At 39.9% G+C, this 19,523-nt stretch overlaps 1 protein-coding gene across 2 annotated transcripts in view; it reads left to right on the top strand.

The window, feature by feature from the left end:
• The window catches only part of NSMCE2 (NSE2 (MMS21) homolog, SMC5-SMC6 complex SUMO ligase), a 214,161-nt gene that overhangs the window by 24,557 nt on the left and 170,081 nt on the right, over positions 1–19,523 (top strand). For both annotated transcript variants that reach the window (XM_059165640.1, XM_059165639.1), the window contains exon 3: positions 12,264–12,370. In XM_059165640.1, the coding sequence (XP_059021623.1) occupies positions 12,264–12,370 (107 nt within the window). The remainder of the gene's footprint in view (positions 1–12,263; positions 12,371–19,523) is intronic.

Below are 19,523 nucleotides of genomic sequence, written 5' to 3'. Positions count from 1 at the left end.
AAATGGACATACGATGGTAGGTGTTTTGATAAACAAGAGAGTACCCTCAGATTTGCTCTTGAGCCCTGGTTACGACCTGGAAGAAGGACTGGAGGGAGAAGAGGGTGAAAAAGGAAGTCACTGAAGAAGCAAAGCAGTAATCTGAGGAAGACGAAGTAAGGATTGAAATTCAGGCAGCTATAGTTGGAAAGGGAGGAAAGGACAGAATAGTTGACTTGAGTGGGCCGAATTGATAGAACCTGTGGAGGGTGTGGAGTGGTGTGGAGGATGCCAGGATGGGGGTCTGAAGTGACTTCAGGGTTTGGGTTTTGCCTGTTGTTCAGTTCACTTTGGCTGCGGAGACTGGGTGCCTGTATGTGGGATGTGATTGATTGGAACCTCCCATTTTATAAATAGTACCGTAGTGTTACAGAACCAGTTCCTTACTCATTGAATATTAATAGTTCTTTATCTCTTAACTTCCTAGTTCATTGTAAGTGTCATCCAGAAACAGATACTAGTGGGTGATGATTGCCATTACAGAAGTAGTTTACTTTCCCCAACAGAGTTCTCTGAGCTGTTTCTAGTAGATTTAAGTGTTTATGGATCATTATTTCTTTGTTAGAGAGGAAAGAGATGTTTTGAAGAAGACAAGGAAAACAGTTTTGGGAGTCACTACTGATTTAAGTCAGTTAAGGTTATGAAAATAAAACATCTTAGAAATGATAAGATACGTAATGAAAAAAGAATTATAAGTTCTCAAGAACACATGCTGTTTGTAGGTGCAAAAATAAGGAAATATGCTGTGTCAGATGGAATAGTTATTACAATGGTTTTGGTAAGTTATGGTAGATTTATTTTCGGGGGCTGTCAGTGATTTAAGTTTTAACAGATTGATTTGCCATAGTTTTTGTGAAATCAAATTTATTTATTTTTATTTGAGTATAGTTGACACTGTTAATTAGTCTCAGATGTAGAACAAAGTAACTTGACACATTTTACATTACACCATGTTCACTGCAAATCAAGTTTATTTTACTTTTCCGAAAATAACAAACATAGAAATTATCCTCTGACAGGAATGGGATATACAGTTGTTCTCTCCTGTTGTGATTGTGCCTCTTACTCTTTCCTTAAAGAAATGTTTCTCAGAACAAACTACTTTAGACTAACATTTGGGAAATAAGTAACAGAGATTACAGTTCCTGTCATCATAGGTCTTATAATTTAATGAACTTCTTACCAGATTCCCAAGCTTATTTTTATAATATTTTATTTTAAAGTAGGCTCCATGAGCCCAGGGGCAGGGCTCAAACTCACGACCCTGAGATCAAGACCTGAGCTGAACTCAAGAGTTGAACGCTTAACTGACTGAGCCACCCAGGCGCCTCTCTCAAACTTAGTTTTATATTTTTTGAGGACTTAATTTCTGTTTAATTAAAGTCTTTCATTAACTTTCTATTTTAAAGTAGGGTGACCCCATTTGAAATTTTTTCCTGGTATAAATTTATTCAAAATGAGTACAGAGATAGGCTGGTCTAAGGCAGTTGCTGTCTGTGTGCAAGCGAAAGATCATTAACCTTTTTTTTAGTAGCAATCTCATTTATGATTGATTACTCTAGTTCCTCTTCATCTCCTGTTACCCTTTTTTAATTGTGGTGACTTCCCTGGTACAGTAGGGATACTTTTTAGTCTAATGCGAATAGATCTTATGAAGGCATTTGGCAAAGTCTTAGGACATGGAGAAATGGGTTATGCCCAGAGTGTGATAATTATTGAGATATTTAGGAGAATGGACTCTGTTACTTAATAGACCCCAATTTGAATGTTCCCTCTACAGCTTATTGGCTTTATAACCTTGGTTCAGGATATTTAGCCTCTCTGAGTCCTTTTTTTTGTTCCATCAAATGGGGATAATGATGGTGTCTTTTTCACAGAGTTATAAGGATTGAATGAAATGATGTGTATAAATTTCTTAGCATAGTGTCTGGCACATAGTGCTTCGTAAATGTTATTTAATTTCTTGAAAGAAAACTAGTAATCAACACATGATCGCAACGGTACACATGTAATTATAGTGTTGTCATAGCCTTCTCTGGTTAACCCATGACTGTAATTGTTTTTAATTTCTGGAGTCCATCTGTAAAAGGGACACCAGCAAATGAACCACATTTAGGTGAAGGCAGGTCAGCTACACTGAATGAACTTGATGATCGTTCTTTATCCTGGAGAAACAAAGACTCACAGGTAGGAAATATTTAAATAAGAGCCACCTTCAGATCTTTGAAAAACTGTGGTCTGGGAGAGTTGCTTGTTTCTGTGTGGCTCACTAAGTAGCTCTTCTGCAGCTCTGCTGTTGAGGGCCAGGGGCAAGTCCCACTTCTGATATTGGGGCATGACTTCGGTGGAATCACTTAACGTCTCTGAGCCTCCGTTTCCTCAACCATATAAAATGGAGAGTAAAATCACTATATGGAGGTTATGAGGTGTAGATAAGTTAATGTGCGTGAGAGAGCAGTTCAGATTTATTGTTGTCATTGCCTAGAATTATTCCAGGGTGGTGATGAATCAGCTCTCTCTTTGGAAGGGCTCTAATAATTAGAGCTGTTTGGCAGAGAATGAGCTTTCCCACCATACCAAGAGCCAAACAAAGGCAAGATAGTCATATCTGGTCTTTTTAGATATTTTTACATGGAGTGGAAATTTGTATGAGCTGTTTGAGAAAAGGCGTAGGGTTTACCTTGTGCGCTACACTGTCTAGGTCACCCAGCAGAGTGCCAGCCATATGGTCTGTGCTTGGTAAACATTTAGTCAGTGAGTGAATGGAAGTTCCCCTCTAACCAACCATATTGTATTCTTTGGCATCTCTCCTTTCGTGTTTTTAATATGTTCATATTTTCCCTGATATATTTGTTTGCCTTAATTTCTATTGTCCTTTTTAAAAGAGGGTGCCTTGGCTGCCTGGGTGACTCAGTTGGTTAAGTGACTGCCTTTGGCTCAGGTCATGATCCCGGAGTCCCGGGATTGAGTCCCACATCGGGCTCCTAGTCTGTGTCCCCACCGAGCTGCTTCTCCCTTTGACCTTCTCTCTTCTCATGCCTCTTTCTCTCTCAAATAAATAAATAAAATCTCTAAAGAAAATAAAAGAGGGTACCTTGTACATGGAATATTTCCATGGAATGAGAACCTCATTACAGTGGTTGCTTCTGGGGGGGAGTTTGGGGATTGGAGACACCTCATTATTATACTATTTGAGTTTTTCAGCTGTGTACTTAATTCTCAACCCCATGCTTTATTTATTTTATTTATTTGTTTGTTTATTTATGTATTTTTGAGAGGGGGTGTGGCAGGGGGAGAAGCAGACTCCCCGCCAAACAGGGAGCCTGAGGCTGGATTCGATCCGAGAACCCTGGGATCATGACCTGAGCTGAAGGCCAACACTCAACTACTGAGCCACCCCGGCGGCTCCGTGGGTATGTTTTAAAATGGTAGCTACCTGGGATTCCTAGTGCTTTTGATGCCTAGTGGAGAATAGATTTTATCCAGAGACCATGTCTATGATTTTATGAACCTAATCTTTAATAGAATTTATTTCAAACACTGTTTTACCTTTACCATGGTGATTTATGGAATATTAACTATAATGTTCAAAGGAAATACCTATCTATGTAATGAACGCTGGTCTCCATTACTCTGAGGTAGAACTGTGTAAGTTGATTTTACTTTCTCTCTCTCTCTCTCACAAGAAGGTAATATTTAGAAGAATTCCTTTATCTAGAGAACTGATCATTTATTACCCTGTGACTTTTGCATGAATGGATTATTTATTTGTGTGGAGTAGTTCAGACCCTTATAGCATGTGCCTTCCATGCTAACTTTAAAGTTAGACCTGAGGTCAATTCTTAACGTCACCATGTATTGACTGTGTGACCTGGGGCAAATGATTTAACCTCTAGGAGTATCAGTTTCCTTATTGAATTACTTGTAATAACACCTAATTCACATTGTTGTAACAAAGGATAGAATGAGTAGTGTGTTCAAAGTGCTGGGCACGTTGTCAGTACTCAGTGAAGATTTGTTCTTTTTTTTTTTTTAAATCTGTATCTTTCTCCCCTTTGTTTCTCCCTGTGTTTTTGTTTGAGAATTTAAACTCAAAATCAGCCTCTTTGGAGAAGCGGGGAGAGCATTTGTTCAGCCTCTCCTGCAGTCTGGTAAACATCTGGGGTACAGCTACTCATCTTTCAAGATAGAGGACACATTTATCCCCTCACCTGTTAGACCTTTCCTACCTTCTGAGGGCGGGAGTAGCTGCTCCTTGCTTGATGGCATTTTTTTCCCTCCACCTGGCATGTAGTAAGTACTTAAGCATGTCCTAGGTGAATGGGTTTCTGGACATGAGTTGGTGGGGGGAAGTTTCCAGAGCTTCTCATTGAGCCTTGCAGTTTTATGAGCTCGAGTTAGTGCTTTGGTCTCAAGTTAGAAAAAACAGCTGAGAGAGTTAAAGAGGTGACCCTCACTTGATACCTTTTGGTTCTAAGGGTAAAATGCTTCCAGCATTTAGGCTAATTACATTTGCAGAATAGTTTTTTGTGGGCAGGTGCTGTGCTGATTTTGTTTGTGTTTTCTCATTTAGTACTTGTCTTGGCTTTATGAGTTAAATACTGTTACTGTACCCATTCCACAGAAGAGGAAACTCTAATACAGTGACTGACCAAAGACTACATAGCTAGAGAGTAGTAGAGCCTAGATGTGAATATAATCTGACTCCGGAGCTGGCTTTTTGAGTTCCTGTATTATACAACTTTCCTCTTCTGTATAATTGACAAGAAAGTTATATAGATGAGTAAAGAGGATTATAAAGGTCACTATTTCTTGAAGATTTCTCCCATTTCGCTGCATTTATAGTTGTGTAGCGGTTTGTACCATACCCTGTTCTACTCTTCACTATTATTTCTGGTGGGAGGCAGTTACAGAATGTGGATTTGGTTTTTACTTTTCCTCCACACTACTATCTGTGGGGAGGAATAATTATGGCTAAAGTACAGTGTAGTGAGAAGTAATAAGTTTCTATTAAATATTGCTCAAGCAGTGAGTAAGTCATTAAATTTGACTCCTGATGAATATATAATGATTGCTTAATACTAGGCTGCCAGGAAAAACACACACACACCCACTCACGGAGGTAAGTATGTATGTAGGTATATGTTGCTAGGGATAGTTGGAGCTGTATTTTAAGAGAGGAAGGGGTTTCTTTGTTCTGTTTTTTCTGTTTTTTGGATTTTTTTTTTTTTGTAGAGGGAGGGGAAGATGATTTCGACTGTCATTTGTTTGAGTTCATCCTGAAAGATGAAATTTCTTGTTTACAAAATATAGAAGAATCTCAGAAGAGATTAGGAAGAGATTTCTCAGTTTCAGGAAGTAAAATCTCTCTATTCCACATCCCATCTGTTCTAGAAAATTTAAAATCCAATCAGGCGATTTTCTGATGAGTTTTCTTCCCTGCTCCTTGCCAAAATGGACATATGTACTTTATGGCCTGGATATTTATCAGATCCTCTGGATGTGTGATTCATGTTGAATTGGAGTCAGCAACCCAGAACACTAAATGACTGCTTTGTCTTAGTCCAGCATGTTATTGATCAAATGTGTGGAATTGAGTTTAATCAACTATATGTAATTGATATTGTTCTTCTTCAGACATGCCTGTATATGACTTTGTAGAATAAAGAACACCATATTTTGCAATATTTATTTGTTTAGGACAAAAATTCAGGAAACAACTTGGCCAGGGACAAAACTATGTAATTGAATCAGGAACAAAATTGGAAGGGATTAAGTGGATGAAATTTATCCAAAGGGCGTGCCCCCCCTAACACACACACACATTCACATGTGTCCTCCTTGTAAAGGTAGAGAAGTTTTATGGACCTATAAGACATGAAGCATTTGGTCCTATTCTGGAGATTAGGGAGGGTTCTGGAACAGGATCTGTGGCTGAGATCATAGAGAACAGCAGAGCAAAGCAAAACGACATCTGGTAGTGTGGAGAGGTGGTACCGAGATGTGTATGGACATGCTAGGGGAAAGAGCAGGGAAAATGTCCTGTTTCATGTCGGTTTCACTGAAGGCAGTTCTACTTAGGACCTGAGGGGTTGCTAAGAGAACTTGCTTGGCTGTAGGTACTACATGTGCTTGGCCCTGTTTCAGCTGTATTTCCCAAACCCCAGAACTGGGCCTTAGGGAAGAGACTTTATTTCTCTGTAGTGCCTATGCCTTAGGCTGCGGCTCTAGGCAGCCATGGCTAGGGAGGAGCCTCATTTAGAATAGTTGGTCTACAGGCTGCATCTTTTGGCTGCATCCCTCCCTTCTTGCCAAACTGGTCGCTGGTCTGAAACAAGAGCTTGATAGGTCTACTGACCATGCCCACTTGGACATGGAGAAGCCAAGATAAAGAATCTTCTGCTCCCTCATTTTTAACCATTGGCCTAAAATGGCATTGTATTGAGCAAATAAGATGTAAAGAAACCCTAGACAGTCTTGGAACTCAACCTGAATGACGAACTCTCATGAGTCCATGCTGTGCTGCTTACGAATCACCGTGTTGCTGCAGGCGTATTACCTGTATCTTTTGGTTATAAATGGAGGACTGGGCATTTGTCTCACACAAGTCTACAGATAAAAGTAGCTAGTTTGTCATCTCCCTTCCATTCCCCCCCACCTCCAAACCCTCTTTGTTGGCCTCATTTTGGCCCCGGTCTTTCATATTTGAGACACTGACATTGATTGCTACTATTTTGCTTCTATAACTTGTTCCTGCCATCACCTTTCTCTCATTGAAGCCTCATGAATTTTGTTTTAAGTTGAAGTGATTGCAACACGAAATCACCCATTTCAGCTTAGTGTTGTACAGATCATGTAACTTTAATGCCTTTTTCAACACTTCAAACAGGGAATAGTAATAGTTAGAACATTGCTGTTAGTGCATTTTGACATTGAGTAACAGATGACGTGTCTAATGACTAGCGTGGCTGCTTAGATTGCATAATTATAGGTTTGTTTGACTTTAGGAAAACCATATGCAGGCCAATTGCATCCATTCAGACACTCCGTATATTCTATAAATGTCAGAGCACTTCAGTCTAAAAAGAAGTCGTCTTTCAGTGACTGTCATTCTACCAAGGTTTGCCACTGAACGGGAAAAAGAAAAGTGAAACAGAAACCATCTTTAAAAATGGGTTTCATTCTATGGCCCTATCTGTTCTAAGTAACATTTGTATAAAATGTTCGGGTACCATTAACAGTCCACAGTGTTCAGGATGGTGCTGACCAGGATCCCTTAGCACAGACATGCACATTTGAAGGACAGTCCTGCTACTGGCGTACTTACAGAAAATTATAATTTTATACTGTAAATCAGAGATTATCTGTGCCCTGTGGACTTGATTTGCTGGGGCCTGGGTGGGGGATATATTGAAGCGAGTTTTTGTGCTAACTTCTTGGAACAGTTTCCAAATTAATGCACCAGATGGGTTACACAGGCCTCACAGAATCCCTGAGCTCTCCGTGAGACTTCCCTGTGTAGTTACTGGCTTACAAAGGAATGTTCAAGTATATCGCTTAGGTTCATTTGAGTAATACAGGCGCAGGTTGATTATAATAAATGCTCATTGAATGGCACATCAAAGAAATGGGAATATTCCTAGATTGCCCAGACCCCATTTGGCCGGGGGAAGGCAGTCAGAGGCATAGATTGTAGGAATGGTTTTGAAACTGCTCCACTCAGAAGTATCTCTGCAGGGCGCCTGGGTGGCTCAGTAGGTTAAGTGGCTGCCTTCAGCTCAGGTCATGATCCTGGCGTTGTGGGATCAAGCCCTACATCAGGCTTCCTGATCAGCGGAGAGCCTGCTTCTCTCTCTCCCTCTGCCTGCTGCTCTGCCTACTGTGATCTCTCTCTCTGTGTCAAATAAACAAATAAAATCTTTAAAAAGAAAGAAGTATCTCTGCAACAGGAAGACTTCCCCTTGAACATGTCTCTGCTGCTGCTTCCACTTCTGTGGCTGCGGCACCTGGGGCCCTCGGCCTCATGCAGGTCGGATTTCCTAGCAGCGAGCGTCGCTTTCCTTCTCCTAGCATCGGTGGGTGGTGACTTGGTTGCCTTTACAGCCCCTTCCGCTGGCCTTGCTGATGTGAAAAGTTGCTCTCTTCACTACCATGAAAATTTAGTAGTCTTCTAAAAGGGAAGAATCATTTTCTTTTTCTTAACAGTTTCGTCTTTGTTAGGAATTTGGAAGAGCTTTTATGGGACCATTTGAGTGACAGTCCGTAGTGTCCCACTTGGAATGGATCACCAAGTGGCTGAGATGATAAGGTTGGGGGCCTTGTTCCCTGTTGTTCCCTGGAAATTCATGGAGGAGTTGAAGGTGCTTGTCCTTCTCCTCATGGTTACGCATCTGTTAACACAGGCGGGCAGGTGTGCAAACTTGGCCGCCAGAAAGCCTGAGTTGGCAGCCTTGCTGCGCTGCTCATTACTCTGGTGCTGAGCGGGTCCCTTCAGCGGCTCAGTGTCTCACCTTCTCGTCGGTAAAGTGCAGATAAAGGAGTTGCTGTGAGGTTTACTGTAAGTGGTGTGTTCAGTTTAATCTTGGCGCATAATATAGTGCCTACTAATTATTAGCTACAGCTATGATTATCTATTTTTTTTCTCGTCGTTACTGCTTTCCATGCTTTATCAGCTGCACGATCTATAATGCCAGGCTTTTCTGGTACCGTAGTGATTTCCTCTCTGGGATTGTCATTCTGTGGATGTTAACATTACTGGTTTGCTTCTCTTCCCCCTCCCTCCCTTGGCCCCACGTGCTGGTGCCGAGCTTTATGTGATGGAAAAATCACCATGAAAGTACAATGGGCAAATGTGTTTATATCCTATATCTTCATTATACTTTAATTCAATAGATATCTGAGGCTGGACAGTTTATAGTTTGATGAAAGTTTAATTTTCAAATTTATTAAATAATGCCATGTGAGACCATTGAAGGGGAAGAGATGCTGTAGTTCTTCACTAGCTCCCAAGAATACCAAAGCATCCTTCTCACTCTCAAATGGGTTCAAATCTCTTTGGAGAAATGAGACAAAGGCACATAAGACAAGATTATTTGTGGCTCAAAGTTTCAAAGTATCAAATATAGTTGTTAAGATAAATTAAGGAAAGGAGATCTTTCTAGGCTGGCATGGTTTAAAAGCAGGTGGGGCTTGAGCTCCCCGCCCCCACCCTTGAAGGATGTATAGGATTTAGTTTGGTGTCGATTTTTAGGAAGTCTTTCCTGTAAGAGTGGGGGAATTTTGGTAGTGGGATTATTATAAGGGCAGTAAAGGAGCAAGGAAACTTTGACTGGTCAGTCCCTACACACCCGCCCCACCATCCCTTCACTTTTTAGTCAACAGCCAACTCCCTGTGTCTGTGTTCATTCCAAGTTCCTCTTGAATCCTTCCGGGATTGATTTGGCCTGTTTGCCTTTCTTCCTGCAACACCATGCTTTTTCCTCACCTCAGTTGTTAATAGGGCAGGACACAGATTCTCTATGCCTTCCGCAGCCCGGTGTCCTGAAACATGAGTAGAAATCACGGTTTTAAGAGAGATTCTTATCACAATAGGAAAATAAAGGTTAACAAGAAGAACAGCAAGAATCACCAAAAGAATCTTAAAATGTAAGGTTGCTACTCGACAAGGATGTTCTCATGGCCTTTCTTCCAGATTTCTTTTGCTGTAGGACTCCTAGTTCTTAGGTCTCTGGTCTCCAGCGCTCTTCTGCATTGGACCGAGACACTGACTTTAGCCAAAGTGATCTGAGCTGGCTCACATCCAGGTGGGGTGTGTGGGTCTCAGTTCCTCTCAGGACTAGCTTCCTGATCTTTTCTGGTGTTTTCCATCTTGCCTCTGGCTGAACTATTCATCACTTAGGTCCTTCAGCATGTCCCAGCATTCTTGGGCCCTGGAGCCTTTGCTGAGGCTACAGGGAACCACACATGGCTTCCAGAGATTCTTGCCTTAGGCTTCATGCCACCAAACCTGGCCCAGCCATCATTCGTTTTCTTCTTTGCAGGCAGGGTCTCCTTGGCCTTGTGATTTGAAATTGCCATGTGGTTCAAGTCTTGCTAGCATCCTTGGGACTTTGATAATGAGAACCATGATCCCATTTGTTTTATTTTGCCAACTCTTTCATAGCATTTTTAATTTCAAAAGCACATTTTTATGTGCTTTCAAAAATAAACTCATTTAATTCCAGAGGGAGATTGCCAACATTATATCAATTTCCATAGATTAACCAAATACAGTAAAATGCCTGCCTTTGTATAAGTCATAAACCATCAGGATATAAATTGCTTAAAATTCTCTTTCTGGTCACCAAGTAATTAATGTGATTTTTAACAAAAGGTTGCTGTATACATAGCAGATACATGTTGGTATCAGCAACACCTGAACAGTTTGTCTCCCTTTTTAACATTTGGACATTTTCACAACACTGACAGTTTTATTTGTAATATGACTTGAGTCCTTGCTCATGCACAATTTTGTTAAAAATGTTGTATTTAATTTTGGGAATGCAAATACAAATTTTTCTTATGTAAATACTGCTCCCTTCCCCCTCCTCAAAACCAAAAAACCTTATATCAGGATGTATAAACAGTCTCTGAAGTCTGGGTAATATAAAGCAAGAGACATTGTACCAGAAGCAAGTTAATCCAGGAGATATTTTCTGAAATGTGTTTATAATTGACTATCGTAAAATTGAAGCATAATTTTAAAATCTAGGAAAATCACTTTCAAAAGCCAAATGTAAATGCATTTTATATTATTTCTTGACTTTGGGATATGTCCTATTGTTCTACAGAGTAGACAAGAAATCCTGACATTTGTCTGAGCTAGGGTATTTGAATGGAGAATCTTTGAGTGTGTGCATTTCCAAATGTGACTAAGTCAGCTTTACCTTCTTTTCATTCACCTTTTTTAATATTAAAATTTGTATATTTCGTGTTCTTGATCTTCGCCTGATCTATTAAATTGCGTGTTTAGAGCTTGAAAAAAAGTCTAAAAGCACTTAAGAACATTTCTTCACTTTTCCAATCTGCTAACCACTCTGTATAGTCTCCTGTTATGCAAGGGTATTTTAATTTTTTAAACATAGTAAGCATAATTGTTTCATACTCTAACTGATAGATAATTCCAATATCTGAAACATTTGTAGATCTGTTTCTGCCGATTCTTACTCTTGGTGTTGTGTTTTCTTGTGTTTTTTAAGGTTTGTAAGGTTTTTCTGTTGATTTTGTTCTATTTTTCCCCTCCTGTAATCTGCTCATTCTCCTGCATAATTATTTGTCCGGATTAGTAGAGGCCTAGGATAAAAAATGTCTTTTTCAGAGGGGAGTACCTGGAGGTACTCAGTGTGAGACCACCTCACATAGATCAGAGCTTGGGTTCCCCGGACCACTCAGATGAGGGGAACCCAGGTGCAAATCCAGGAGAGCTGGCTTGTGGCCACAGGTTCTCAGAAACAGGTTTGTTTTCTTTCTCTCTTACCTCTTTTCTGCTCAGTGGCCAAGATCAGCCCTGCTGCAGCCTGGAGGACCAAGGGTGGCATTACTTTGGTTTCTCTGTATTTTGAGGAGTAAAGACCCAGTTGATATGGGGGAGGGTATGTGACTGTGTTGTTTTGTGCTCTGCCTTGCTTTTCTTATTTTCTCTTGATGTTGCCCTGGTTGTTTCTGTCTGGTAACTTTATTTTAAGGAGTTTTCTTCCTTCCTTCTTTCCCCCCTTCCTTCCTTTATATTAACTGAGCATTTTTCTGGTTTTCAGTAGAATTGGTCCATGTAACCTAATGTACTGGAAATGGAAATCCTTCTTATTTGATCTTTAATAATCCTGTGGGTGCATGTGTACCTCGTGCTGCTGGGCTGATTTAACTGAAAAGGAAAAACTGAAAAGGAAACAGAGGTCCAGAGAAATGTAGTGGTTGATTTATGATCACACAACTAAATGGCACAGCTTCAAACTCCCAAGTCTTAAGTCTACTTTCTTTTTCCACCCCAGCCTTTGAGCTTGCTTCTACTGGGTGTGTTCTCAGAATTTTGAATGAAGCAGGCCTATGTTAAGGAGGTCTTTAAAAAATATGCAATACCTTTTACAGAACTGTTTAGATCATTGACTAGTAAGGGTTATATGGAAGCGACTTTTTCCAGAGATGGCATTTTAAATGTGCAATAGTAATTTGCTTTCTTTCTCTTACAGCTGAAGTGAGTAGTGAATACAGTATGGACAAGGCAATGGTCGAATTGGCCATGATGGATCGGGAACTAAGCCATTACGTAAAGGCTGTTCAGTCTGCAATAAGTCATGTAAGTTTATACCACTCACCTGGTAATATTTGGTTACAGCTCAGTGACCTGGAAACAGAAACATATCATCAAAATTCTTTTCTAACCTTTAATATTTCCTTATCATTACTATAGCAGTCATTAATTTCTTCTTAATCAAGAAGTTTATAGAAAAGGAATCTAAAGTAGTTTCCCAGCTCGGCCACCTAGGTTTATTTAGAGTGTTACATCTATTTTAGATTTTCTTGCCCTTTTTTGGGGGAGGGGGAGGTCTTGAAATCTTTAGTGGAAGCCCCCTTCGAATGGGAGTAGAATTTTTATGAAATGCTAAAAAGGTGCATAGAACGTGTTTTTATTGTTATGTTTACTGCAGCATACACTTTAGACCAGGCTGAGTTACTCATTCTCCAGCTTTAACTAATATGCAGCTATTGCAAAATTCATAGGCTCAGATAATATGGGAGAGTTTTAGAGCAAGTTTAAAAATAAAGAAGGCTGACATTTTAGTTTTTCCAGAAGCCACACTTATTTTTGTTGACTCCAGCTGTCACAAAAACAACACATAAGGCAGTTAAGGTGGGAACATAGCGACATCCTTTTCAGCAGTACCGGGTTGAGTAAGAAATGAGCAATATGATTGCAGTAATATTTCTGAGAAGTCCTTTGTCCTCTGAGCAGTGGAAACTCCCCTTTGAACTGATTTCAAATACCTGTGTAATAGGGTGTCTTGTACTTCTGATTTCTTTATTTGCCTTTTGTTACTTCTACCTATGGGAAAAATGCCAAAAATCAAATACTTTAGAAGATTGGCTACTATTCAGTGGAAGATAAACTTTTAAGAATGTTTTATTACTTAAGCTTTACTTAAATGGGCATTACATAATTATATGTTTATTGTTTTATGAAGCTCTGTGTTTTCTAAAAATATTTTTTGTGTTTTTCTTCTTTTTTAATGGCTAATAGTTATTAAGTATAGTATTTGTGAGTTAAGCATATCTGCTAATATCCAAGAAGTGTAAACTCATTCAGCTTGTAAAAGTCTGATTTTTTTTTTTTTTACCACCGTGGCTGTTAGTCCTTGGACTGTGAATATTCCTTCCACAGGAAACTACGAAAGTGGATAACAAAAAGCACTTCGACCAGAGGTTTTCAGCTCCCGCTGACCCTCAGAACCATCCTGTCCCTATTCTAATGAGATTCTGATTTCATTTCTGGAGCAGGATTGGGTCACCGGCGTTTTTTTTAAAAAACTCATTCTAATATGTGTCCATGGTTAGAGACCAATGACTTAAAAGAACAAGGCTGACTTTATAGAACAAAGTCTGTTTGCCACCAAGATCAGAGTTGGGCCTCTTGCTTAGATCAGTCCTGCTTTGACCCTTAACATTCTATGGAGGTTATTTGATAGGCCTTTCTATCTTTACCTTTGATGTTGTGCAATGTGATAGCATAGTGTACATAATAGATAAGAAATCATATTTTGGAAGTTAAAGAACTCAATATGAATTTTTTTTCTCTCTTAAACTCTAGGATTCACAGATGTAGGGACATAGTGGGGATATGACTTTATTTTGAGGGAAATATTTTGCCCTTTTCATTGACTATTCTCTCTATGTGCATAGAAGTCACAGATGTTTCTATCTTAAGGCTTACTTTGGGGAGGAGTGAAGAATGAACAGCAGCTTGAGAAGGGCCAGAGTGGTGCAGTTCCTTAGGAATAGCGATGGCCTAGAGATCAGAAACTCTTCCACTCTTGGTTCTTCCATTTCCTACGTTATGATCCTGGGTCAAGAAACTTAACCTTTAGGAACCTCATGTTCTTCATCTACAAAATTCTTGGCCTGCCTATTTCAGAAGATTATTATATGAATCAGATTAAATACTATGTATCAAACCTTTGACCTTCCTAAAATTTGATGGAGACATAAGATACTGGGTTTTTGCAAATTCAGACTTCCAAAGATATTCCTTAAAAAAGGTGGAACAAGATCTTTCTGAAAGGCAAGTAGTACTCCCATTACTTCAACATTGGCCAAAATTCTGACCCATCCTGTAATTTCTCTGTTGGTAAATTTTCATGTAGTCACAGAAATGGAAAAAAAAGTTTTTTAATCATCACGGAGCATTAGAGTGTATTGTTTAAATAGAAGTCTCTCTCCTGCTTCACCTTCACAAGATTCTGAAGGTCAGACCTTCAGAAAAGGCTCTGAAAAGGCTTTAGAAGTTTCCTTGGGAACCTTAGAGATGTGGATCCGTTTACCAGCAATCTCTGGGAAGTCCCTTTGGCATCCAACAGAAGCTCTCAGATTGCCTGTCTTTGTCCTCTGAGAAAATAGAGCTACTGCAGTCTATAATGCCTGAAGATTTTATTTAGAATCGGTATTTCTTTCAGTGCTCTGCAACTTAAAAAAAAAAAAAAAAAAAAAAAAGTTAAGACTTTGTTCAAGCTAGTTGATAGAGGGAATATTACACAGTGATCCCTAACAACCCCCCCTCCCCCAAATCACAGTCTCTAAGTCATTTATTAAAACATTCAGGATACATGGGTGTATACCTGTCACAGGTCTTTAGAATATTCATGTCAAACCACAGAGAGATGTGTCTGAACTCTTTGGAGACTTTCATTCATGAAGCACACACATGATGAAAGTGCTTTGACACCCTGTGGTACAGTTACTTATTTTCTCACTGGGACTGCCAGGTAAAAACTTGTCTCAGTTTCATGTTGAGAACAGTGATGTTCTGAACATTACGCCTGATGACCTAATGTTTTTTCCCCCCAGTTTCTAAGCTCTTATTATTTGAGTGTATTGAAGGGGTACCGTTGTTCTCATTGTTCTCAAAAGGGGGCTTCTTGTTTTCAAACATTCACTGAATAAATATTTACCAAATACCTATGTGCCAGGTACTTCCGGGTGCAAGAACTAGGTCAGTCACCAAAGCCCACATGACCACCAACTTCAGGATGTCTAGAGTCTAGAGAGAGAGACAGACGTTTAACAAAGAGCCATACAGAGCTTATTTAATGACTTGTGGTGTGTGCAACAAAAGGAAAATAAAGTATTCAAGGAGACTTAATAACTCAGGGGGCATGGTACTGCTGGGGGTTGGGAAACTCCTTCCTGAGGACGTGGTATGTAATCCAAGAGGAAAGTCGAAGGAGCCTCGACATGGGGATCATGGTCTATGACTTCTCTGTCTCTGTGACTTCTGCCTGAGATGGAAGCATCTTTTTACTGTGTCAATGTCAGATTTTCAGGCAATTTGGGAAACTAGGCCAGAGAAAGCCTATTTTTATATATAGAAAGTTTAAAATATGCAGAGTAATTGAGTAACATACGTAAGGCTGTTCAGTGATTCATTCATTCACAATAGGAGTGCCTACTGTGTGCCGGAAACTGAGTAGTAATGCAGGTCACGGCAGTAGTTGATTTAAGGATCATTTTATTACTAGTACTCTGCTTATCAAGCCATTTCACTAGTTGAGCAGGGATTATGCCTCTCAGAGTGAAACCTTGAATTGGTATTGAATGAACATTGGTAATGCTGTGTGTTTCCATACTGTGTATTTTAGTGTTTATGGGATTGTTTAAAATTAAGCCTATAGTCCCATCTTGGGGCTTCAGATGCCAGAGAGTGGATACCAGTTTGGTTCAGGAAATCTTCAAATCCATTTTCAGGTGTGTGTTTCTCCAAATAAGAGATGATAAAGGGTCTAACCACTGTCATGGGGATGGTCCTTGCAGCTAATCACCTTAATTCTGGTGAAAAAGGATGAACACCATGAAGCTGAATGATAGATGTCCTAACAGGCTCAGATTAGTTCCTCACATTATTAGCAGTCAGGGATACAATATGCATCCTGGGTGCTTTTTGATAAGCAGTTCAGTCCTAGAGCTTAGCAGAAGTAACCTACACTGTGAGATTCATATTATACTTTGGTGTTTATTTTTTTGTCATGCTGCTTAATTGTGTAATTTCAGTTCAACAAACTTTAAATCTTTGCCAGATTTTACCTGTATACTATTCTTTTAGTAGGGACTGCTTCCGTGTGTTAATTTTTTGGAAAATCAGAGTATGTGTATTTTCCTTACTTTCCTCCGATACTACTTTCCTCTGTGCTATGTGTATCTTCTAGATTATGTAAGGTTTTTTTTAAAGCATTTAAATTGGATTTCTGCCATATATTTAGTTTTTGTTTTCTTAAGTCAGTGTTTTATAACAGTCCCTACCTGGGGAGGGTGATTATTTTTATTAACCGAATAAGAGCAACTAGGTGCTAAATTGGTCTGCTTGTGTTGTTTCTTACAAATCTGTTCATGGATAGCCCTGTGTACTGTTGTTTTTACTTGATAAGCTAACCTGAACATTTAATCTGCCCTTTCAAACGAATGTGGTGAGAGTTAGAAAAGTAGAAATATACCTCAGGTAAACTGTTGAAACCAACACAATCTTAGGTATAATAAAAGAACAAGGTGGGTCAAAGGTATAGCTTACCTCAGCCTTGTCATTATGCAACTACATGGTTGAGAACGTTTTTTGACATATCACTTCCCTCTGCTTCCTCACCCTTCACCCTTCATCGGTTGGTAAGCTTTGCCTTCTGTAAATCTTATACCTTAAGACCCACCACTTGAACATGAAATCATATGAGGTATCTTGCAAGTTGGGAGTTACCATTTTACTTTAACCAGATTTGGGAAGCATTTCTTACTTAGAAAATGAATGTTTTATAGTATCTGAAGGAAGTTTCAGGCCAGAGGATGTAATTTATTAGATACGATCATCTACTGACTAAACAGAAATGTACTCCACATTGTGAGTCATTGACAAAAGGAGAAGAAGGGGAAGTTAGTTGGGGGATTAAAAAATTTGGGGACAGAAGATTCCTGAGCATGAGAGAAATTAGATATCAGCAGAATAGCAAGGAGGTGAGAGGTGCTGGTGGAAATAGTGAAAATCTCTTGGAGCTATTTGGGAAAGAACTGAAGAAGACCCTCTTTGCTGCTCCCTGTATGGTGCACTGTCTTGTACCACCTTTCTTGTCAAAAGTTTCCTAATGTTTCATATATGACCCTTTTTGTCTCTAGGAGTGTTGCCCAGGTGTGGGAATTAAGCAAGGGGAAAAAAAAGTTGGCTTTGGGTATTCACTCTTCAGCTACTTGGCCCAGAATGTGTCTCTTTCTGTGATTACTGGTAATTACTTTCTGTTCTGGTGCTTTAGAACTCCTTCTGCAGTTATGCCCAAATTAAGGTTGTGTTTGGTACCATTTTGTCTATTCTACAGAGACAGTAGGTAGGTCTGGATACAGTATTTCACTAATTGAGTTACTTCTGTAAGAAAGAACCTAGATCTAAATCTTGTAGGTCACCAAGTGTTGTCGCTGCTTTTAGGTGAACATTCTGCTTGTGCTATCATGAGACTGATTTTCATGGGTGGTTTATAGAAATCCATCTTAGTGTTTTGTAGGTATTAAGTGTTGGAATTTAATCAGAATTATAAAATGTTTATACTCTACTGGGACTTAATGTGTCTCCAGTGCAGCATTTTCAAAAGTTTCCTCTGTAATACCGATTAATCAGGATGTGAATAAGTATAATAGGAAAAAAGGATTTTGTGGTCAAATAAGTTTGGGGAATGCTTGATTGAAAGAATTTCCTTAAAGACTCCAAAGCCTTTAATATGCTTTTATGCATTGTGATTTTCCAAAGGAAGTACATTTACTAATTTCTTAAACTTCTTTAACTAGAAAATCTCTTCGGGGGAAGGACTGGTGCACCACAGAACCCACTTCGGGAACTACTTCTTTCCTCTCCACCTGTTCATGCCTCAGAGGATGGGCCTGCGATTTGCAGCCTTTTCTGTGGCGTCCAGGGAACAGGGGGAGTGCGTCACACTCGCTATCTGAAATTCTGAAATGGGCCTAGGAGATGTTTCTGTGCAGATCAGGAAAGGCCTCCGAAAAGACTGTGCATTATTCCAACAGTGAAAAAGAGGAAGGAAAAGTTTTTTTTACAAATATGCGGTGATTGCCTGGGCTCTCAGAGTCTGTGAAGTAAACAAGACCCCTGTGTGGAGTGTTGATTCAGGAGAGTGGAGGGAAGGAACTGTTCTTGAGGAAAGGAAGAGAAGAGGGTCCAGGACAGGTAGGGGGCACGCAGCAGCAACATGGGCAGTAAAAGCATAGACATTTGAAAGGCCTCGTTCACAAGAGCGCTCCAGACAGACACTGAACGCCTGGGCCTCAGTGGCCCCAGGCAGTCCTGGTAGCTAATTACTTGTGTTCGTTAAATGATGGGAGTGTTCTTTAATACAGCCAACTCCTATTAATTTCTGACACTGAGCCTGGCCCATATATAGCATCAAGCCCTTATTTTAGATCGTCGTTTTAGCTCCTTCCATAACAAATGTTTCACCATAATTGATAAGTGTTAAAATTAGAGTTGGGAGATTGAGGTCGTTCCCAATTACCAAGCGGTGGTGCTAATGGGCAGTGGAAGGGAGGCAGGAAACTAGATTGAATGGGGGACTCGATCACCAGATGTTAAGAAGGTTCACCATGAAACAAATGTGTGTTCAAAGTGTGGTGTTGAAAGCAGTTGTTTATTTATTTTTTTATTTTTTCTAAAATTTACTTGTTTTGACAGAGAGAGAGGGATAGCAAGTAGGCAGAAAGGCAGGCAGAGAAGGGGTGGGGAGCAGGCTCCCTGCTGAGCAGAGAGCCTGATGCCTATGCGATGCAGTGCGATGCATGCGATGCAATGCGACATGGGGCTAGATCCCAGGACCCTGAGATCATGACCTGAGCTGAAGGCAGAGGCTTAATCCACTGAGCCACCCTAGTGCCCCGAAAGCTGTTCTTTATTTACCTCACAATTACTTGTTCAGTTCCTGCCAGTGACATGCTTGGTCTAGTGAAGATACAAAGCCTCTGGACATGTATCTACAAAACAGCTACGAAATAATAGTAACAGTGAAATCCTCTGACAGAGACAATAGCAATGTACTTAAAATCAGAGTGAGGGGAAAGGGGCTTTTGCTTAAATTCTGGCTTTTCTCCGCTCTAGCCCTGAGCCTCAGTTTCTTCTTAAAGTGGGGATGAGACTGTGGAGGTCTGGTAATGATGGAAAACGAGAGCACCTGGAATAGTTGTGCTAATTTATAACCTGGCCC

Source organism: Mustela lutreola, chromosome 3 (assembly GCF_030435805.1).
Source record: "Mustela lutreola isolate mMusLut2 chromosome 3, mMusLut2.pri, whole genome shotgun sequence".
NCBI lineage: Eukaryota > Metazoa > Chordata > Mammalia > Carnivora > Mustelidae > Mustela > Mustela lutreola.
Note: the sequence above shows the minus strand (reverse complement) of the source record. Positions and strands in the feature narration are given on the sequence as shown.